Below are 21235 nucleotides of genomic sequence, written 5' to 3' on the forward strand. Positions count from 1 at the left end.
GGCAGATGGTTGCCCATGGTTTATCTGAGGCGCCTCACTATACCATGATATTGACGTGGAAACGCTTCAAGATCAAATAAATCGCCACACCAGCAGGTACAATGACAGGCTGCAGACACATGCGAAACGGCTGGCTAGACCCCTTGCGAGCTAAAGAACCATCCACAGGCTGAAGAGAAGCCAAGCTTTGTTAAGATCATTTGTAAATTTATTGCTAGCTAAAATACAAAATAGAAAAAAACGAGTCTTACATCCGCCCAGAACCTAAGGCATCGAATCGTTTCATTATTTTACACAGATTACTTATTGCAACAGATGTTGCAATATATATTCCTTGCATTACTTTTTCCTTTTTTTCTCTCTTTTAATACTCAAAAGTTAGTAAAATTTTCAATGTTTACATGGGTGTGGTTCCTTAAATTGCAAAATATTAAGAATTTTCTTTGTCACCCCGGATATTCTGACCAAAAGTTTACTCGTATATTTTATTGTCAGTAACTTCTGGTTGTCCACACACACAACTCACAACACACAAATACACCCACATCAGGGCATCTGTTATTATTGTTGCATCTGCAACTGATGTTGTCGGCGACATTGTTGAAAGCCAAACAAAACGAAACTTTAATAATAGCACTCGGACTCCTCACTTCACTCTTCACCTCTGTCCTGCTCACTTCTTAACTTCTGCCAACGAGACTCTGCTGAGGGAGCAAGTGAAAGAGCTTTGTATGAAAGAAATATATAAAAAAAGGAGCAATGGCTAGCAACAACAATGACAGTGTCGTGAACTAAAAAACATTCGATAGCCTCAGGGATGGAAAATGCAAATGCACATCAGTTAGATGACTAGAACAGGGAGTTTGCAACATGACTTGGAGCCGGATACTACCAATAATTGCAGGGAACATGGCCACATCTTAAGGCAAACACACACAGACATAAGCTAGAGTATGAGTAATGGACACATCTATACATACATACATATATAGAGAAGCGTTTATTGAAGACCTTTTGCATCAGACCGCAGAATAGTTCAATGCACGCTCAGTTAAATGGAGCAGCCACGCGGAACACAGTATTAGAGTCGATGGAGTCGATGATGGTGATGGAGCTGTTGCCGGTGTGTTTTGTACGATGGATGGCCACTCCATTTGATGGCGGCACTTGAAACAAAAGCCGAGGCGAGGCAATTGTGTTTGCTGTTACTAAAAACGAGGCAGAAGCAAAACCAGAAAAAAACCAACACCAACACAACAAAAATAACCCACAATGTAATAAAAACTAGACGACGGGCCATTAACATCCAACTTGGGGTTAGGGGGTTATACCAAAAACAACAGCTCCAACAGCAAAAAAAAAAAAAGTAAAGACGTAAAGAAGTGGCAAAACAAAGTATACAAGCCACATAGAACAGCAAAAAGCCAAAATGAATAGAGCAAACAATACAAAATTGAAGTCACATGGTTAACGAATATTGGGATACCCTGGAAAATGAAATGATACTAAATAATTTAATACAAATATATGAGCAAACTTTTCGAGAAATTTAATAGAAATGGATATAAAATTTTAACCCAAAGCATTCAAAATAATCTCAAATATATTTGATTCTTATCGAAGAAAATCTATTAAGCATGACTATCCATATACCCCATATTAATAGGAATTCAAGGAGCGTTAGCGTCACGAGTAAAAAGTTTGTTTTTAACCTGGCCATAAAATAAACTGGTCAGGATTAATGGCAAAATGGCGTCAGTTTGTTTTTTGATTTTCTTTAGGTTTTGTATTGTTGTTGTAGTTGTTTATTTGTTAGCTTGTTGCGCCACAAAGCCAACAAAATGGAATAAAGTGTGTTAGCTGTTGCAACGAAGGCCAAAATCATTGCCAGGACTAAAATTTAAGGTAGAGTCATAGTCGAAAAAAAACCTGGCCACGTTTGGCTCGTTTTGGGTTTTTGTTCGTTACGTATACGACACGTGTGTCGTTTGTTTTCATTTTACCTGACTTCCGGTCTAAAGGACAAAAATGTATTTGTTAGCTGTCTTGTTAAGTGCATTTTTATAAGCTTTTTAAGCAAGTGTATGTGTTTGTGAATGTGTGTGTGTGTGTGTGTGTGTGTGTGTCTTTGCTGCAGCTTTTCCAACCAGAAAAACGTGCAAAATATGCATAATTAACATTTTGCATATAGCTAGAACCCGGATTAAGGTGTTTTTTTTTTTTTGTGTTTTCCTTTAAAACATGAGGCTTAGCCATTCTAAACACTTTGAGTGGTTGCCATGGTGTAAGATATTCTATTTTTAACCAAAGTTATCTCACAGTAAGAATCAACCTTTCATTCCCAAACTTTGACTAAGGCAGACACTAAAAAGAGTCATTAAAATCAAGTGTTTATTACATTCTAGAGCAAATTAACAAATTTAATACTTGATATCTTTCCGAGTGCCATATTTACACAGCATATCCCGCCTCTAGTGCCAATTCGAAGGTCAAAGCACAGAATACTATGCCATGGCAGCTGAAAGTGCTTAGGTGCTAAGGGGAGATAGGCCAATCAACATTGTGCATATTCGATTGATGGCAATCAAAGCTGAATTGAGAGTCCTCAGAGTGTCATTTGAAAAAAAGCAAAAACAAAAAATCCCTTAACCAGTCAGCTACGCAATAAATTGCCAAACCAAGGTCAGAGAGAAAAAAAGAGTGAAAATCCTGGCTAAAGGGTAGCGGGGTGTAAGTGGGAGGCAGGGTGACTTCGGGACTTTGTGTGCTTATCGTACGCACTTACATAGGTAAACGTTTTTGCAGGTGTCATGTTTTATTTTTAGCCTAAAATACCTAGCTAGCTAACTAGGTAGCTGGTGACCTCGTCCGGACATTGAGTGAATTTCTATTCGATCTGCACAACATACATATATGTTTAAATATTAATGGCCAACAATCAACATAAATAAATTATAAGAACATGTAACAGGAACTTTGCCGGGACGCAGGAAGTCAACGTTGTTGCTGTTGTTGTTGTGTCTGGTGCCCGGCAATTAACTTGTTTAAGGCTCTAAGTCAACATGACAAACACATTTGTCAATGTCAGTTGGTGGTGCAGTGGGAGTACATACAATATTTGATGGGAGTGTTCAAATACATACAGAAAGAACAAGTGTAAACAAAAAGCTAACGAAATATACAAATTTTACCTTGAAAATCCTTCGTTAACAAATGGTTTTGTTTGGGCGCCAAATGTACAAGTTGTATTTTTCTTTTTAATGTAGATTATTTATATTTTGAGGGACTTGTAGGTAGAATACGAACAAAAATAAATCCTTTAAAATATTTTGCAAGTTTAAATTAATTGTTTTCACTTTAAGCACACACGAAAATATCGCCAAAAAAACGAATTTCTTTAGAAATGTTCAACTCTAGACGTTTGGGATAAAACTTGTTTTTTTTGTATGTTGGTTTTTTGTTTTATATTCTCTTATATACTGTAAACGAAAAGCGAACAAAATGCGTCCATTTAGCACGAAGGATAAACTCTTTCTGTTTGCAAAATGGGGAAACAAAAGGAATTGAAAACAGAGAGAGAGAGAGAGAGACAGCGAGGACGAGAGAGAAATGTAGCTTATGCTCATGAAAAGCTTATGAAAAGTTCCTCTCGAAAAGTTTCATCTTCATCCTGTGTCAGAATTCGTGCAGCAAAATTCCACGGGAAACTGCACAAGGATAAGGGGAGGTAAAGAACGAGAGAGAAAGCGAGAAGATACAGTTGGTTTACAAGAGAGCAAAGATTGAGAGTTTGGTATGAGTCTCACACTATGAGTCACAAGGCAAAAATTCAAACCACCACCAAAACCACCCACCACCATCACCAGTACCACCCCTTTCCCCCATTTTAGCATCCTTTGTGGCGGCGACTGAGAAGATTTCATCCTACCTAATATAAACAACAATTTTGTTTTCTCTCCGTATGTGTGTGTGTGTGTGCGGTGGCTATAACATTATATGTTAGATAAACAAAATATTAAGGGTGCATGTAATGTGGTTAGGGGTACCTCGTATATACAATAGACACTTATAATCAATGTTACTGCAGAATAAGAATTTAGATTCCATCACATTAATAAGTTTTGAGAATTCTTTTATATTGTTGTTTTGGTTCTTACTAATAATATACAAATAATTAATACCAGTGGCAGTAAACAGAGAAAAAATGAAACAAATAATTTTTGAACAGGATTAAGTTTTTCTACGCATATCGATCATTTCATTGCCTTCCATATCCTGATTGACTGGTGTATCCTTGGGATCTAACAAATCACCATCAAAGCTGAAATAGACAATTTAATTTACTAAAACTGATATTGATTTGAAAATATCATTAGATAACGAAAATGATATATAACTTACAATAATTGTATATCCCTAACATTACAATTTAGTTCCTCAGAACACTGAATATATAGAATGTTAAAAGTATCCGTTTTTTTCATTGGTATAATTAGAGGATGTTTCATTCTATCCTCCTGGACTTTTAACTGGAATTTCTTTGGCTTTCTTGTCAGAGCCATTATGCTATTAGCATCAGCTATAAGTTTATTTATATTATTATTATTATTTATATTTGATTTAATTGCGCGCCCACCTAAAATGAGAATATATAAATTGAATTCTTAAAACAATTGAAATTTAATTATAAGCTGCTACTTACTTAAAATGTGAAAGTCTTTTAATCCAATACTATATGGCGATTCATGAGGTTTCAAGAAATGATCTTCCATATTTATAACCACATCATCCACACCCACATCATTCCGCTTGGCCACTTCTTGGAACATGTGTGTAAACTTTTGAAATTTTCGCATTTGATAAACTTGTATTTCGCCCAGCCTATAAAAATGAGAAGAATAAATATTTAGAATAAACTAATACTTGGCAATGAATTGTACAAAAATTAATTGATTTTACCAACTTAAACTGATATTGATCGAATAATTATCCATATCGGGATCAATTTGTGCAACATTAGACTCTACCGCAGTTTTAGGAGTATCCTCATCGGAATCCAAGTTAATCTGTGGTTGATATATATATGAGAAATTGTTTATTTTATATATTTTTAATTAATTTGGACTCACAAATCCTTCGATCCGAGGCATTACGGCAGAAACCAAGTCAATGCTATCAACAACCTTAGAACGCGCTGCTAACTCGGCTACTTGCCGACGATGTGAAGATTGTTGCGGAATTTGTAAGTCTACCTTTTCATTGGCATTTGCGTTTAGAGGTTTGCGGCCTCTTCTCCGCTGCTTTGGCGGCGACACATTAGGCACTCGTGTGGTTTCTGTGGTCTTGGATTTAGTATCAGCTTTACCCAAGGACGAACGTGTACGTCTGGCTACCGGAGCACTTTCATGTTCATTCGCTTGTTCCTTTGTATGGTTTTCCTCCATTTCCACGATCAACTGGGAGACGGGTGAGAGGGGGCGTGGTGCTGCAACTTCTTTAGCATCTTTGGGCAGCTTGGCATTTACACTTTTAGTGGTCTTCTTTGATTTTGTAACAGGCTTCGCAGCTTTGCCTCGCTTTTTGGACGTGGTCTGAGTATCGGCAGCATTAATAATATCATAATCTGCTTCCTGAGACAACGAGTCGTTGGGTAGACTTAATTGCTCTTTGGGAACTTCTGCGTTTGGTCAAGATTACAAACAGTTTTAGTGAAACAAAAAGCAAAACAAACCGTAAGTGAGACGGAATACCAACCTTGCACAGGAACCCGCCTGCTCAATACGCTGAAGACATCGCAATCATCATCATCTGACATTTTGATTTAAAGCCTCAAATATTTTTGAATGAATAGAAATTGTTGCCTATCTGAGCGCCAAATGTTTTAACAAAATAAAAAGGACGCGGAAAAAATCAGACCTTTATTTAGGGCGCCACTGAAATATAGATCTGGCAACGCTGGAAAATATGTTAAGGATGGAAGCACTGAAACAACTGTGACAGCAATGACAGTGATTACTAGTGAATAATATCTGTGAAAATTAATTTAAATTGACTCCACTAAAAAATTAACTTACATCATAGTATAAATAATAATAATTGGCAGAAAATTGTTCTTTAAATGTTTCATGTCAAACTTAATAGTTTTCGAGGTAAATTTATTATTTCAAAATCTGTGAACAGTGAGTTGGTTTTGTGATAGCAGTGACTTGCGCTTTTTACATAAATGCATTGCAAGTCCCTAACGCTGTCGGTTAGAGGTGGAGAAACATCGATGTTTGCTGCTATCGATGTTTTAGATGTTTTTAAGCAAAACATCGATGTTTTTAACGGTTCTTGCTTTAAATGAATATAATTCAGTAAATATTAAAACGAAAAACAAATGTTTTTTTTTCAAAAGAAGTATTACAAAATTTGAAAGAAGGAGATCATTTTATTAACGATATTTAAGTTCTTGCTGACAAACATTAGTTTGTCAATAAAAAATATAATATAGTATAGTTTCAAAAACTACCTTTTTTGGCGCTCATTAATGTCGATAGTAAATGGTGTAACTCGATAAAAAGTTTTGAGATCAGTGCCAGGATTTTCCATAATTAAATGCTAACTGGGAACTGGAACATTGGATAGGATTGGCGTATCGATATTATCTTTGCTAGAGGAGTACAAAGAAAACATCGATAGTCGTTGTATCGATGTTTTCTCCACATCATATGTGGCTGGTTCTCGGTAGTTGTTTTAACTAAATTTCTTTTGTAATGTGCTAGTAAATAGGAAGTAAAAACTCCTCGCCAGAGGAGAGGATCGTTGATGTGCATGTGAGTTTTCTGTTTCGTGTGTGTACGTGTGTACTTTGTCGAAAAGAAAACTTAACTTTGGGGGAAAAGTGTTGCATCCCTAACCCACATCCCCCCTCTCTGCAACGCCACGCTACGCAAATAAAAGAGTCAGACAGTTACAAAATACTCACCAAGAAAGTGTTCGGCAGTGGTAAATACAATGACGTCCACAAGCAATTTGTCGGATGTTGTGCGTCACTACCAACGGAGCATTGAACGACATGGACAGGATGAGAAAAGAGTAAGTTTTGTCGCCGTCTCGATTTCTATAACTTGTGTAATTACTTGCTCTATATGACAATGCCCCTATTCCAAAAAATTGCCAATTCTCATAGATCATTGTTTAAATGACCTTTCACTCTCTAAAGACAGACAGAGAGAGAGAGAAAGAGAGTGAGCACTTACAACTATGCAAACACCTGTCATTACACCTCTCTGCCTCTCTCATACTAATCTGGGTTACCCTTTTTATTTTTTCTACCTGTGTGTGTGTGTTTTTTCCAGCTTCTTCACTGTATCAGCAAACTGTTTAATTTGCCCATCAAATTTGAGCATCTTCAGGAAACAGGCATTGGAAAAACTGTAAATGCCCTGCGTAAAATCAATGGAGAAATTGGAGTGGCCGCCAAAACTCTAGTCACAAAATGGAAGGCTATGGTTGCTGCTCAAGAGGAGCCTAAAGAGCAATCACAGCAACCTGAGACGCCGACACCACCACTAGATTCAGATACAAATCGCCGATCTAGTGATGAAGATCAGGACCAGGAAAACAAAGGAAGCAATTCCACCAGTGGAGACGAAGTGCACCAGGAGCTACAACCGCTACCACCACCTCCACCCGAGCACCAAAAATCTGATCATCACCACAATCATAGTCATAGTGGCAAGACCAAGTCGAAACACGAAGGGCGAAGCTCAAAAAGTAAAGCGGAAAAGAATGGCCATCAGCATAGCAGTAGCAGCAGTAGCAGCCGAACTCACTCTAAGAGCAAGTCAGATCAGGATAGGAAACACAAAAGCAATCGGCATGACAAGTCAAAAGAGAGTCACAAGTCCAACAGAGAACATAAGCACGAGGAGAAATCCAATAGTGATAGCAAAGAAAAGCATAAGGAAAAAGAGCACGCCTCGAACCATAAGAGCTCCAGCAGCAGCAGCAGTAAGTCTAGTTCCCGGCATGAAAAACCTAAAGATCAGGTAGATCAGAAGTCAGAGAAAGACAAATCTTCTGCATCTGCATCAGCCAACAAGTCATCCAAGCGTAAACGCAGTCCCAATCGTCAAGATGATGGCACGCCGCCTTCAAAAGCGGCCAAAAACAAGTCAATAACAGAAGAAGATTCCCAAGATGGCTTTGACTCTAGTATGGGAGCGAATTTTGATGATGTTCTTGGTATGCTCAATTTACCAATGGGCTCATCAAGTAGCTCTAAGAAATCCTCAACCACCAGCACTAAGGCAAAGCCATCCTCCAAAGTACCAACAACAACAATGTCAACGGCAAGCAAATCCACTTCTTCCTCAACCGCATCATCTAGTGGAAGATCTACTGGCAATAGAGTAAGTTCCTGCAATATAAAAACTTATGCATTGCCTAACTTAAATCATTTGAATTTCTTGATGCGTCCGATTAGAAACCAGAGCTTCTGGCTCCCACAGCTAAACTGGAACCATTGGATCCCAGCATTGCCTTGGAATTGCCAACAATATCGAACAACTATAAGCCCATGCCGCTCAATCAAACAGTCATGGCTGTTGTTTTTAATCAGGGCGGTGGCGTACCCACATCATCTCATAAGTCTGGAGGCCGTTTCTTTAACGAATCTGAGGCTTTGGCTCAAGGCATTTCTTCCAAGACTATGCGGTTGGTATTAATCTTTGTCATTGGCTTGAATTTAGTTATGACATTTTGACTTATCATTCAGCACTAAGATCTATTCTGGAGTAAAAACTGGACAAATTCTACAAGTGCCCTCGTTATTTGATCTCTGCACGCGTGTGCTACAAAAGAATATTGATGGTAAGCTTAAAGCGGAAAATTTCTATCAGAATATTAATTTGTTTACTTCTTAGCATTGGAATACACTGGAGGTGTACCCTTTGAAGTCTTACGTCCAGTTTTGGAACGTGCCACACCACAGCAGCTGCTAAACTTTGAAGACTACAATCCCTATCTAATGGATGACAGTGAAGTTCTGTGGCAGCAGCATGTCCAACGACAATGTCGCAGTCAAAAACGCGAAGAGATGGAGACATGGCGCGAAATGTACCTTCGCTGTCAGGAGGAAAAGGAACGCAAGCTTAGCATTCTATCCGAGAGTATAAAGGCCTCACAAAAGCTTATCGAAGCACCTGTAAGAAAAACCCAATTGGCATTCGTTGACTCAATGGTGAAGCCACCGCGGAGTGTGCAACGCAAGCAAGATCAATTTGGTACCAGAGGCAAACTGATAGCCACGCCAGCAGCTCGTGTGGCAGCTCTTCAGAGTGTTACGCCCAATGCTGCAAAGGTGGGGGATGCACGTTTGCGTGTGCTGGCCGCTACACGTGATACGGCGCAAGTTGGTAAATGTTTATGCTAAAAGAAATTAATCTCGAAAAGAGAGTCTTATAAGTTATTTCTTATTTTCCAGGCGCTCCAATGCGTATTAAGAAAGCTCCCCTTATGGCAAAAACACTGCAGTTTATGCGCGGACGTCATAAACGTTAAAGTTAATTGTATAATTATACTGTATAGTCTTATACTCAATTTTGTTAATAATAATCGAACACACACACCAAGCCTCACACACACACACACTCTCATATGCAGTGTGTGTGTGCGTGTGTGATACTCAGTCTTTCTGTCCACCCAGTTTGTCTGTTTTACGGTGGTGTGTGCATGAGAAAAACCGAGATTTGCCGCTGTGACTAAACTTCTTGTGTTTTCGATACATTTATATACCATATATATGTATATATATATAAATATATATGCATATTTAAAATATTTATTCATTTTCGTTTAACATCATTTTTTATTTAAATGTTTGTTACTCCATTTAGTTTATAAAGGCTGAGAGAAAATTATGATTTATAAATAAGTTTGCCCTATCGAAAAAAAATTGTAATAAATTGTAATGCAATTGGTATATCAAAATTGCTTTAGTTTGCTGGATACATAAGTTTGTTTCGACATTTAGATTAAGTATTTCACACATCCTTTACTACATTATTGATATAATTTGTAGTTATTTTTATATAAGTTTGAATGTTCAGTGTCCTAGAGGGCTGTGCGAGTGTCCAAATTTAATTTTTATATAGTTAAACACTCGGATAACAAATGACTACATCACGCAGGGTGGGCGAAAGGAGGAAAGACAAAAACCAAGTTGTTTCAATTGATAGTAACAGTAATTAATAATATATTATATATTACACACAGACTTAATGCGAATAAATTATTTTCAAACAAAACGATCTAATTATCATCTTCCTATTTGTTTTACGTGCCAATGCAATAGAGCGTTCGACTTCGTCCATAGAACGCATTGACCAAACGTTGGCAGGAACTATTCATACTTAGGAGACGATTCGTTGTGGCGGAGGACGATGATGAATATGATGTTGATGAAGATGAGCTGTTGTCGCTGCAAGAAAACGATTTTAATTCATGGGGAACGAAAGATAAGTTCACTTACTATTACCCCAATGCCGTCAATTTTTTAATATCCCACAATCGTAGGCTGCCATCAGTGCAGACTGTGGCCAAATGTTGATTGTGTAGATTCCATGCTAACGAACTGACACTGGCGGAATGATCTTTGAGCTCGGCCAGCTGTATACCAGCTGCCAAATCAAAGATGCGCACTTTGGGTTCCTCACCAGCAGCAGCAAGCATTTTGCCATCAGGACTAAATGCTAAATTTGTCACTGCTTGACGACAATCGGAAAAGATACGCATAAGTTTTCCGCTTGTGGCACACCACAGACGCACCGAATGATCAGCCGATCCAGTGGCTATATAATTGCCATTGGGATGGAAAGCAATGCTCTGAAAAAGAATCGAAAACTGCATATAGAACTCAAATGCGATCAGAGGCATAAACTCACCTCCACATCCTGAGTGTGACCCGCATAAATAATTAGAGCATGCTCTCGTTCTAATGACCACAGACGAGCAGTTAGATCTTTTGATCCAGTTACCACATACTGACCAACAGGACTCTCATCCATGCACCATATGGGATAGTTGTGACTGCGATAGATGGCCGCACATTGAAGATTATGAGCACGCCAACAACGCAAAGTGGAATCCTTGGATACACTATAAAATAGCGGATAGTGGGCAGAGAAACGAGCATTGGTAACACCACGGGTGTGTCCACGTAACAGCAAACCTCCGAACTCATTACTAAAATTAACAAATATTATTTTTTAACTAAAATGTGAGACAGAAGAGACGGGAAAATTATATTTACTAGGAATTCTCGGCAAATTTACTTCGCTCCGCTTTGCAATAGTCCCGGCGATCTTCCTCACTGTATTTAGTGGAACTGACATCAACCAAATCCTCTTCCGGTTGCCCAGTACAATTGTTGAGCTCCCAAGAACATTCGGATTGCTGGTGAAGACGATAAAAACTTTTGCCCCGGCAACTATGCTCATTCAGTTGCCACAATTGCAGGGCGGAATTTTCAAAGCCAGCCAACATATGACATTCATTGCCATCCACATGGGCTGTGGTCAGTCCTCGTGACCGATCACTGATTTTTAAGAAACGCGGAAGTTCAACTTGAGTTTTGAGTACTTGATTTGTGGTGGCTCTTAACGTTAATAGGCAGTCTTCTATATTGGCTCTTGATGGTGGAACTGGCGCACCGATTCCTGGTTTCATTTCATCCTCAGCAACCTCTGTCTTTATATCAGCCTCCAATTTGACAATAGATTCTTCGGCAGAACGCTTTTTGCTGTTCTTTTGATCTTGACTTGATCTGCCGCGACTTTGGATATTACTTAACATTGCAGTAGTGCCTTCTGCACCACCACCATCGTCATCCCCGTCTAATGCGTCTTCCTCGTCCGCGCCTTCTAATCCAAGCAAGTGATCTTCACTAAACGCCCGCTGCTCGTTGTCTACGATTTGTACATGCAACCAGGTGTATATCAGATTCATTATGAGCACATGTCCACGCCTTTGCAGATATGCACACATTGTGTCCACCACCTGGGACGTTGTATGCATCTCATATTTCGAAGCCCGAAAATGTGCAACTGTAGCATCCGCCTCTGCCATCTCCAGTTTTGTGCAGCCGCTCAATATCTGTACTAGCTTCATAAAATATTCCAATTCCGCATCTCCCGTATCCTGAGCTTCGCGCGCAAATCGTATTTGACAGGCCAAATCGGGGGCTGAGCATCCATTAATCTTGGTAGGCAAAGGGGCATCGTACAAGTCAACGGGAGCCACCAAGTGCACATATTTCTTAAGAAAATCCACAGCCCCTTTTGGCTCTCGAGCCTTAAGCAGCTCCAAGTACAAATGGCACAACATTGGAGCATAAAAACGCTTCATTTCGTTCCTTAATGCTTCTGGCTGAGCCTCCACAAACTGCGAGAAACGACCAAATTGCTGATCCACTGTGTGTTGATTGTTGGTGATCACCTGGACATTGGAGTATGTGAAGGTGTTCCCACCATGCAAGTCCGCGTCTAGCATTTTGTTAACGACAAATTGATTTTTACTCTGCATCAGGAGAAAATCAGATCGGCGAAACCTTTCATTGCTCTGCAAAATTGAAAGTACAACAAGAAATGTAAAATCCCAAAGAATCTAACACGATGCAAGGACTTACTACATAATTCTTCTGTTTCAGCAGAATGCCCAATGCTTGTCGCAGATAATCATTTTTTGATGTTTTCGCATTTGGTAAACTCATGTTTTATGTACACATCTGCCCAAAACAAGTCTTGGACAAATATTTACTTTAACTATGGTTTTTGTTTTTTTAATAAATTACTTCCCAGCTCTTGCTGAGATTTATTTGGCCTCCCCGATCTTAAGAATAAACGCCAACGCCAATGTAATAATTGAGAATCACAAAATTGAAAGAATAGAAAAAAATTTTACAATTATATGTTTTGTCGATTTGTATATGTTGTTATCGATATTTTTCTTCGTTAGGGATGAAACTCTCCTCACTAATGATAAAAACATATGGTTGTTAGTTTTGATGATATATTAATGTTTTGGTTAGTAAATTATTAATCTATAAATCAATGTTAGCCAATCGTGCGAATGATGTTAATAATTTCTAAATGTTAATTGGCTCCTCTGCGAGGATCCGATAAACCACTAAATGTCGTTGTAGGTTCGGAAATTTATTTCTTATGAGCCTAAATTTGGTGCAGTTTAATAACAAGTGGGATATATGTATGTACATATCTTTTTTTACATAGCAGGTGTCACATACATCACATAAATCACTGTTGCTTCGATTTAATTGTTTTATTTCCAAACAATGGAAGGATTCTTTTTTGTGCAACCATGGAGCTGCCGAAACAAGGGAAATAATAAACAATAACCTCTATTTCTTTCAAAGCAAAAAGCATTATACTCAGATTCCCAGTCCGATTTAATTTTGGTATATAAATAATTAATCGCATCATTTATAGGCCAACTTGCTAAAATAAAGCTTCGTTCGCTCTAGCATTCTTTGCGGCAGCGTCCATTTGGTCGTTTTCTTGTATTTGGACGTGGCTTGGTATGTGATGCATATCAATACTGGTTAGAAATATTTAATTTTCTACTTTTTTCAAAATATCTTTAGCTATGCAGTTGTTGATGTGGTTTTTGCTTAAGGAATGAATGGACCCTAGGATGTCTGTTAGGATAACAAGTTTTGGAAAGTAATTTTCAATTGCAAAGTCTATTACCTTTGCTATAGCAATGCTAATGCTCTGCGGTCAACGTTGATCTCTTGGACCCTATATAAAAACTTTTAGCGGTGATTGAATTTTTGGTCATAAAGGCACAGCCCAAAAAGTCCTCTAACACTGAACCCTCTGTAAAGATAATTTCGTATCCTCCCTCACGAAGTGTGTTTATTTTCTCCCCCAGTAAAGCAGAAATAGTTTCCTTATTGGCAGATCTTTCATTAGAAATTAGTGTCAAATGTAAATACCTGTGATGATAATGTTAATAATTGCTATAGTATCGAATATCTCTTTATACTCAGTATACACTTTTCCATAGCTAGTGTTTCCAGCTATGAAATTATTAGACAACAAATTGGCTGCTGGAAGCCCAAAGGCAAAAATTTTGTCAATTTCTTTTGCTGTTGCAAATTTCATCCTGTATTCAGGTGGCGTTTCCGCAGCTATTTCCTTAAGTGGAGATTGGCATGGGTTTTTATGCTACTAATTGCTGCTTTGAATTAAGATGCGAACAATGAGCATAAGCATACTTAGGTCTGACAGAAGCTTTGAAGAAATTAAGGGCTTTGGATGGATGAGCATGAGCATGAGCGTTTTCAGCATATTTAATTAATTTAAAAGTATACTGCACCATATAGGGGGTGTCCACTGTTACAACTCGGAGGAAGCATCATACACATCGTACATCTGTAAACAGCTGTTTATAAATCGTTAAGAATATTGCCAGACTGTCAAAGTTTTTTGAATCTTCTAGAAAAATGGCAAAAAATGAATGATCAAATGGACACCCATCAAGAGGCTAAAGATTTGGCTTCCTTTGGTTGTATGTACATTAGTAGTGCATTATAGATTGTATTTATGCTCAAATGGCAAGGCATCTGAAACATCTACCAATAGCTGTCATACAAGTTATGTGAAGCATGACCTTTTTACTGAGATTATATCAAATACCTATGTTTTACACTGTGGATATAAAATTTATATTATAAATACATAAAAAGGCCAGAGTAAATGATCTTACATAATACTTTTAACTTAACTATAGATAGAAAGAGATACTTTAAGCTTATTAATGTCAAGTGGGACTACAGATCCTCGTCCATTTGTTCATCAGACTTGTTCAAGTTCACATTGCATGTGTTGTTGTTCTCAAAGAACTCTAGATCATCATCGTAATCATCGAGATCTTCGTTAGTTGTTGATTGCTGGTGGAGTTGTGACGGTTGTTGTTGTTGTTGTTCGGGCCGCTGCTTAGAAAGAACTGAAAGAGGCAATTGGTGAGCAGGGGGCTGCCATGGCACTAATGCAGTGCAGGGACGTGGAACTGATTTCATTAGCCATTCCGGCGGAATGCCAGCAGCTGCCACAGGTGGGGTGGCACTCTGTTTCAGTTCATCACAGATCACAATGCGATTAGCATTACGAAGTTTTTGCTCAAGCTCCATTGCCGCCAGTTGATATGCAGGATTTGGATGATGTGTTTTTCCAGTGCTAGTCGAGGGAATATCATCGGTAGCCAGACCACCGGTTACCGAGGCTACACTATTATTATTCCCACTCCCATTGACTCCAGATCCAACTTTTGATTCGCCAGAGATTTGCAATCCACTAAAATGTTGAGTGATTCGCTCTTCGGTAATTAACATTTTGGGAGGCCTGCAAAAGTATTAGCTGATTTGACCATTCAATATTTTGGATTTTGTTTCTCATACTTACATTACGGTTGCCAATTGCTCTAAGGATTTTCGTTTATGTGACTCAAAACCATAGTTGGTATTAGCGTTTGAGCCAAAGTGCATAATCCCGCCCACATCTGGTTGAGGGCACGCCCACGGCATTCCGTCCCAAGGAGTCGGTGGACGTGGGAAAAAAATTGCTTTGTTTTTGTTGTTTCCAGTAGAAGCTGCTGCTGCTGGATTGCCCGAACCGCTGTAGGACCTGCCAAAATATAACAGGGATAAAAATTATAGTTTCAACATAAAAATCATGTGCTTCATTTCACTTACTGCATTTTGAAGACAGCTGTGATTCTTGCGGATCCTTAATTACGCTCTATTCATTTAAATAAGTAAATCAAAACAAATTTGTTAATTTACTCGCTTGTTCTTCTTTTGTTTTCACGTCCCGAGTGCAGTGCTGCGAAGCGTGAGGAGATTAGTGTTGAAAAACTGGCGAATTTTTTGGTGGCCAGATTTGAAAGTTTAGCTTTTTTTTTTTGCTGTTGCTGTTGATTGAAATTTAATGGAAATACTTTAAAGTTTGCGTTAACATTTATTAAACTATTTCACTTGATTAACAAATCGAATGTTTGCGTCGGTGCATAGATTTGCAGGGGATTGGCTGCATAGATGGTCACCGGAAGATTCCACACCATGGTCTCTACAGGCAGCTCGGCTGGAGCCTTTAATTCACCCGACTCGAGATTGGGGCGACCGAAATCCATCATGGTGCTGGTGACAAATTCAAAATGAAGCCGCCACTTTACATTAATTTATTTTACTTTACTTTAATTTATTATTGTCTTTGCAGCATTGATTTGGAATGCTTTGAGGCCTTGCGCCGTACAGATATCTATGCGTTTGGTTTGGTCCTCTGGGAGGTGTGCCGCCGCACCATTTCTTGCGGCATTGCCGAGGAGTATAAAGTTCCCTTCTATGATGTGGTGCGGATGGATCCAAGTTTTGAGGATATGCGTAAAGTTGTTTGCATAGACAACTATAGACCCTCAATATCCAATCGCTGGAGTTCCGATTCGGTGAGTTTCTGAAAAAATCAAAAGTTTTCGTTTCCTATAATTTGGTTTTGTTTTTCCTTTCCTTTTAGCTCCTGGCTGGCATGTCCAAGCTAATGAAGGAATGCTGGCATCAGAATCCCAATGTTCGTTTGCCCGCCATGCGCATTAAAAAGACTATACACAAATTAGCTGCCACGGATGAGAAAATACGTTTAGATTTCGATGAGGTCTGCGTTTAGAGAGTTAGATTTAGTGGCATTAGCTAACTAATTAACGTAATTAGTTAGGATTGTAATTTAAGTCTTAATTTTTAGTGCATATGTATAAAGTGAAGAACAACTAAGTCTAGATGACATTAGGCTATCACCACCAGGATTTATGTTTCAAAAGTTTCATCCCACACACACACATAATTCTTTAATTTTGGACTTTATTAAGAATTGGGGCATAGCTTGGTCATGCCCTCAAATGTTTCATATGCAAAAAAAAAAACCTTGTTAAAATCAGAAAATTAAATTTTTATTTTTTTTTTTTTTGGGAACTTTAGTTTTGTTTTGGATGATTTAATCTCGACTTTTGTGCCTTGAAAATTGCCTTATGTGTAAAATCGAAAACAACTTGACTTTTTTTATATTATAAGGATTTATATAGTTTAAGTTTACACACATTCTCCCCCATTTTATCCATAAAAAGTGCCATTTGCATTTTGCGAATTGTAAAATCACTCTTTGACATCCTCACTTATTGGACTATGACTAGAATTACTATATATATAAGACGTCGATCGATCACATCTCCTACATAATTTACTCTTGTACATGTAAACAATAAGAATATTTTTTAAATAAGCCCGCTCTTCGTCTCAGTGAATTTCCCTGATAACCGAATTTGGTCACCGCATGTGCACTTAATTTAAAAATAATAAAATCCGGAAATAGAAAGACAATCCCAAGGGATTAATTAGTTTAAAAAGTAGAGAGTTTACATACAAAACAAAAAAAAACCCCAGAAATATACACACAAATTAATTAATAGGAAAACAAATGGAAAAACGTTTAAATATTTTTTTTTTTTAATTCAATGATTTTAAAATCATTGTCATTGATTAAGGAAAAGTAATTTGAAAATATCATTAAAGAAATCAGGATAACAGTCACAGGCCCGTTTACAATCGGGAGTCCAATTGATTTCCAATAGTTGCGGCTTCATTCGATCATCCTGCCATTTGAGCATTATGTCGGCGGCGATTGCAAGGAGCCAGACCACAGGGCGGTGGCGCCTCAGTTGAACACTGTAATAGTTGGCGAAGCATTTGACATATATCCTCCTCTATTTTGGACCAATCATGATCGGGATATTGTTGCTGCCAGAGCTCAAGGAACTCCTCACATTTCACATGATGCAATTCGGCCTCATCGGGACGATAATTCATCACGGTATAGTGCTTCTCGTAGTCGTCAAAGTGATCTAATGAGAACTCATGATTGGCGAAACGTAAGAAGAACTTGCGACAAACATATGCCTCCAGGAGATTGACCTTGGTCAACAAAATTACATAGCGTATATCGAATTTCACTTGCTTAAGACATTAAAGAGTTGGGAGTACTTCCAGACCATGTGGTTGCTGGTGATGTGTCGTTCCTGCTTGCTGGCGAGGACGCCGCGGCAATTGAGGGGGAGCCGGCGATTGAGTTGGGATGGATGTTTACTGCCGTTGGTCTGGCGGGTCGGGACGAAATTAGAGCTTCTTCCTTCAATTATAATGTAGGAGAAAAAATATTTAATTACAAACTTTCAATAATGAAATAAAAAAAAATTAAAATCATACACACCTCCGTAAACGTCAGGATGTCCTCAAGAGGCCCTCCGGCCTGTCAGGAACAGGTGCTGCCCGCTCCTTCACAGGTGGAGTTGGCGTGATATCATAAGTTGCGTAATAACTTCTGGCATACGCTGGCCAATCCATTGTATTGGCCACCTCATCAGACCCTACCAACTCCACCCGCTTCTGCCGTATACGCGAGTTCCACAAACGATGTTGTGGTACGACAAGCCACGGTAATTGGAACAACGAAACAAATTGCACTTTGTGCAATTTATTCTGTTCCCTTTAGCGCAGTCTGTGCGGTGTGCAATGATTCTGCCAATGGTTGTCGAATGGCACATAGCGCACAGACGCGCATTTTACCGTGGAGAAACCATACTCGCGGGAGTATGGTTTCCCCCTGCACCGCAGAGGAGCGCCTGTTCCTGTCCGTCGCAGGAGCTATTTCCGCTACCGGCGCTGGTTCAACAAAAACCACTGACTCTGCTTCTGGATTAAGAGGCAGAGGAACCAATGATCAGGCAGTGCCGGATCAACCACAACCAGTGGTGGTGTTGCCACCGGAACAAGAGCCTGCGACTCCTGTTGTTCGACCCGGGCCTGTGTATGTAAAAAAAAGAAAAAAAATTTATTTTTTAGTAATTGTAACTAAATTGAAATGTACTAAAATTTACTTACCCCTCGTGTATCCCGCATGGCTTCTTCCGCCAGACCAATAACTTTGTCTACCATGTCGGCATAGCGGTCCGTCTGGAATGAAAACAAAAAAAAAAGAATAAGAAAATTTATACACAATTGTTATAACCTTGCAAAAGTAAAAGGAAAAATGAATAAAATAAAGCTTGTGTCAAAACTTTTTGGACGAAAATTTGGTTCTATTGTTAAATTTTTGTATTTTGCAAATGAACCAAAGCTGAAATATAATTTTTTTTGTTTCAAAATAAAATATAATGTATGAGTTTAATAAATGTAATTTTTCATTTACATATTTATGTGTTAACAAAAAAGTTACACCTCTTAGAATATCTGAAATATATAAATTTTCACTTACATATCTTTTCATTATTTGACCGTTTTTAAAATGTGGCTGGGTCAAGTGTACGCCGCAAGTTTCATTTCCTTTTTCGGCCCATTCGCAGCATTCCCAAAATTTATAAATGCACAATATCCAATTCATTTAATTTATTTCCCAACTGACCAATGACTCTTAAAAGCTAATATGAAAACTAACTCTAATATAGCATCTAATACTAAATTATGATCACTAACATTAATTATTTTACTTAAATTATAATATTCCCTAGTGGCACTTAAAACTAATTTTCCAAAAACCTCTAACTTATTATTAGAAATATTCCCTAACCACATACACCTACTATTATCTAATTTTCCTAACTTTCTATTCATAGCATGTATTTTTTGTGTAAGACTTGTCAGGGACTTCTTCTACTTTGTATAATGGTGCCTCAAGTCGGCTGGAACACCAACCTCGCAAACTTCTATTATTGTAAGGTCTTCGATGTCCAGCGGCCTTGAGTACACGTGCCCTTTATGATTGAGCATTACATTTTGAAAATGAATGTAATCCCAAACAAATGGGACTGTTCCATTATTAGTATCGAAATAATTTCGCACTGAAACATTAATTTGATTGCCATCAGCAACAAAGCAAACCAAATTAGTGGATATGCGTGCATTTTTTATAAAACTACATATTTCTTTAATAATTTCAATTATTGTTTCTGCCGCCATAAATGTTTCCTTCGTAATCATCAGGTTCATGTAGATTATGGTTCTCTTGGAACCATCGAGGGACACGGCCATCATAGTCAACATTTTGACTATATTACCGCTCCTGGCTTTTTTTGAAGAGGTTCCGGCTTCCTCGATACCCTTTCCGGGATTAATTCGTACCTGTAATATTTAAAAAATATATTATTAATATAATGTTTAGACACTTTCCGAAGTCTCTCCAACTTACCAGGGGCGGCAAAAATAGCTCGTCGATGCTGATAAAAAAAGGCTCCCTTAGGAAAATCTCCAGCGAATTAAAATTTTCCACGATCCTTTGCTTGGCATTATTGGGGAATTTGCGGCAATATTTCACCAATTCTGCAATTCCATCGACAATTTTTTCCTCCGGAATCCTTTGGAGAACTTCGATTTCCTTTGGAAAAACGTTAAATTTTAAATTTGCCATTTTGCTCTGGGTTGTTGTTTGTTTTATTGTGGTTGGTTTTTTAATTTTTCTTTTACTTTATATACATATTTATCAATTTCAAAAAGCCCGACTTTTATCTCCGTTTTATTTGAATTTCAAATTAACTCCCATCTCAATTGCCCTCCCTTTCCCTTTTGTTACAACTTGAAAATTCTAAATTTTCCGAGGGACTCAAACTTTTCGTTTGTTTTCAAAGACACTTGTTATTTATTAAAGCATTATCAGGCAAACATCGCCCAATCTCAGAAGAAGTGGAAAACAAAAAATGGTTAGTAAATACATTGAAAATTTTTAAAATTTAATCAAACATTTTGCAAATAGCAGGCAGTGGCAGCCCACGTGTTAAAAAAGTAAAGATTTACACTACAATAGGCTAACTTAATTGTTTATTGTAGACTAATTTAATTGTTTATTGTTTAGATTCACCAGCCGATTTACATGGCATGTGGTATCGCTCATGATCTTCTCTACTCGATTTTCGTGCTCCAAATCAACACCGGTTATGGCGGATAGACGATCGGCTAGTCTCTCGTAATCCTCCAGTTGTTGGCGTGCCTGATCCAGTCGAAATGTCCAGGCGTGATCTACCAAATAAATAGCCTGCGGGTCGGTATGTGGCATTTCTTGAACGCACATGCTCCGCTTCTTCCGTAAAGACTTTGTGGGTAAATTCAATTAGACGCACATTTTATTTTTACAAGTTT

General features: G+C 38.2%; 5 protein-coding genes across 7 annotated transcripts; 2 read left to right on the forward strand and 3 right to left on the reverse strand.

Annotated features, from left to right (window-relative positions):
* Nucleotides 1-4115: 4115 nt before the first annotated feature.
* On the reverse strand, nt 4116-5961 carry LOC6651689 (uncharacterized protein CG4449). 2 transcript variants are annotated; one of them, XM_002073266.4, is made up of 6 exons: nt 5755-5961; nt 5130-5677; nt 4960-5066; nt 4703-4881; nt 4402-4636; nt 4116-4321 (listed from the first exon to the last, which is right to left on the reverse strand). In XM_002073266.4, exons 1-6 carry the CDS (start codon nt 5813-5815, stop codon nt 4231-4233), a joined length of 1221 nt encoding a protein of 406 aa, XP_002073302.1. In that variant the 5' UTR covers nt 5816-5961; the 3' UTR covers nt 4116-4230. The 2 variants fall into 2 exon arrangements, with proteins under 2 accessions (XP_002073302.1, XP_046865306.1); XM_047009350.1 differs by lacking the exons at nt 4116-4321; nt 4402-4636 and having other exon boundaries at nt 4711-4881; nt 4964-5066; nt 5755-5960.
* Nucleotides 5962-6693: 732 nt separating this feature from the next.
* Nucleotides 6694-9995, forward strand: LOC6650767 (transcription elongation factor B polypeptide 3). The gene is made up of 6 exons (XM_002073267.4): nt 6694-7077; nt 7341-8396; nt 8471-8700; nt 8762-8856; nt 8910-9401; nt 9470-9995. Exons 1-6 carry the CDS (start codon nt 6997-6999, stop codon nt 9544-9546), a joined length of 2031 nt encoding a protein of 676 aa, XP_002073303.1. The 5' UTR covers nt 6694-6996; the 3' UTR covers nt 9547-9995.
* A 215-nt stretch (nt 9996-10210) lies between these two features.
* On the reverse strand, nt 10211-12948 carry LOC6650768 (transcription initiation factor TFIID subunit 5). Its single transcript, XM_002073268.4, has 5 exons — nt 12671-12948; nt 11297-12603; nt 10929-11229; nt 10523-10869; nt 10211-10465 (listed from the first exon to the last, which is right to left on the reverse strand). Exons 1-5 carry the CDS (start codon nt 12752-12754, stop codon nt 10321-10323), a joined length of 2184 nt encoding a protein of 727 aa, XP_002073304.1. The 5' UTR covers nt 12755-12948; the 3' UTR covers nt 10211-10320.
* A 100-nt stretch (nt 12949-13048) lies between these two features.
* Nucleotides 13049-16913, forward strand: LOC111519496 (activin receptor type-1-like). 2 transcript variants are annotated; one of them, XM_023180683.2, is made up of 3 exons: nt 13049-13067; nt 16281-16506; nt 16575-16907. In XM_023180683.2, the coding sequence occupies exons 1-3, from the start codon at nt 13060-13062 to the stop codon at nt 16722-16724; spliced, it is 384 nt and encodes a 127-aa protein (XP_023036451.2). In that variant the 5' UTR covers nt 13049-13059; the 3' UTR covers nt 16725-16907. The 2 variants fall into 2 exon arrangements, with proteins under 2 accessions (XP_023036451.2, XP_046866788.1); XM_047010832.1 differs by lacking the exon at nt 13049-13067 and adding an exon at nt 16041-16198 and having other exon boundaries at nt 16575-16913.
* Nucleotides 14660-15873, reverse strand: LOC6650769. Its single transcript, XM_002073269.4, has 3 exons — nt 15758-15873; nt 15468-15689; nt 14660-15407 (listed from the first exon to the last, which is right to left on the reverse strand). Exons 1-3 carry the CDS (start codon nt 15760-15762, stop codon nt 14837-14839), a joined length of 798 nt encoding a protein of 265 aa, XP_002073305.3. The 5' UTR covers nt 15763-15873; the 3' UTR covers nt 14660-14836.
* Nucleotides 16914-21235: the final 4322 nt, after the last annotated feature.

Source organism: Drosophila willistoni, chromosome 3R, assembly GCF_018902025.1.
Source record: "Drosophila willistoni isolate 14030-0811.24 chromosome 3R, UCI_dwil_1.1, whole genome shotgun sequence".
Lineage (NCBI taxonomy): Eukaryota > Metazoa > Arthropoda > Insecta > Diptera > Drosophilidae > Drosophila > Drosophila willistoni.

Excerpts from the sequence above, each read along its gene's own strand:
- LOC111519496 (XM_047010832.1), top strand. The coding sequence starts at position 16,056 with ATGTTTGCGTCGGTGCATAGATTTGCAGGGGATTGGCTGCATAGATGG. Across the intron at positions 16,199-16,280 it reads GGCGACCGAAATCCATCATG|CATTGATTTGGAATGCTTTG; the intron begins GTGCTGGTGACA and ends TTGTCTTTGCAG. Across the intron at positions 16,507-16,574 it reads ATCGCTGGAGTTCCGATTCG|CTCCTGGCTGGCATGTCCAA; the intron begins GTGAGTTTCTGA and ends CTTTCCTTTTAG.
- LOC6650769 (XM_002073269.4), bottom strand. Across the intron at positions 15,408-15,467 it reads GAGCAATTGGCAACCGTAAT|GCCTCCCAAAATGTTAATTA; the intron begins GTAAGTATGAGA and ends ATACTTTTGCAG.
- LOC6650768 (XM_002073268.4), bottom strand. The coding sequence starts at position 12,754 with ATGAGTTTACCAAATGCGAAAACATCAAAAAATGATTATCTGCGACAA. Across the intron at positions 12,604-12,670 it reads TGAAACAGAAGAATTATGTA|AGCAATGAAAGGTTTCGCCG; the intron begins GTAAGTCCTTGC and ends TCAATTTTGCAG. Across the intron at positions 10,466-10,522 it reads AAAAAATTGACGGCATTGGG|CGACAACAGCTCATCTTCAT; the intron begins GTAATAGTAAGT and ends GTTTTCTTGCAG.
- LOC6650767 (XM_002073267.4), top strand. The coding sequence starts at position 6,997 with ATGACGTCCACAAGCAATTTGTCGGATGTTGTGCGTCACTACCAACGG. Across the intron at positions 7,078-7,340 it reads ATGGACAGGATGAGAAAAGA|CTTCTTCACTGTATCAGCAA; the intron begins GTAAGTTTTGTC and ends TGTTTTTTCCAG. Across the intron at positions 8,397-8,470 it reads GAAGATCTACTGGCAATAGA|AAACCAGAGCTTCTGGCTCC; the intron begins GTAAGTTCCTGC and ends GCGTCCGATTAG.
- LOC6651689 (XM_002073266.4), bottom strand. The coding sequence starts at position 5,815 with ATGTCAGATGATGATGATTGCGATGTCTTCAGCGTATTGAGCAGGCGG. Across the intron at positions 4,882-4,959 it reads ATCAATATCAGTTTAAGTTG|GCTGGGCGAAATACAAGTTT; the intron begins GTAAAATCAATT and ends TCATTTTTATAG. Across the intron at positions 4,637-4,702 it reads AAAAGACTTTCACATTTTAA|GTGGGCGCGCAATTAAATCA; the intron begins GTAAGTAGCAGC and ends TTCTCATTTTAG.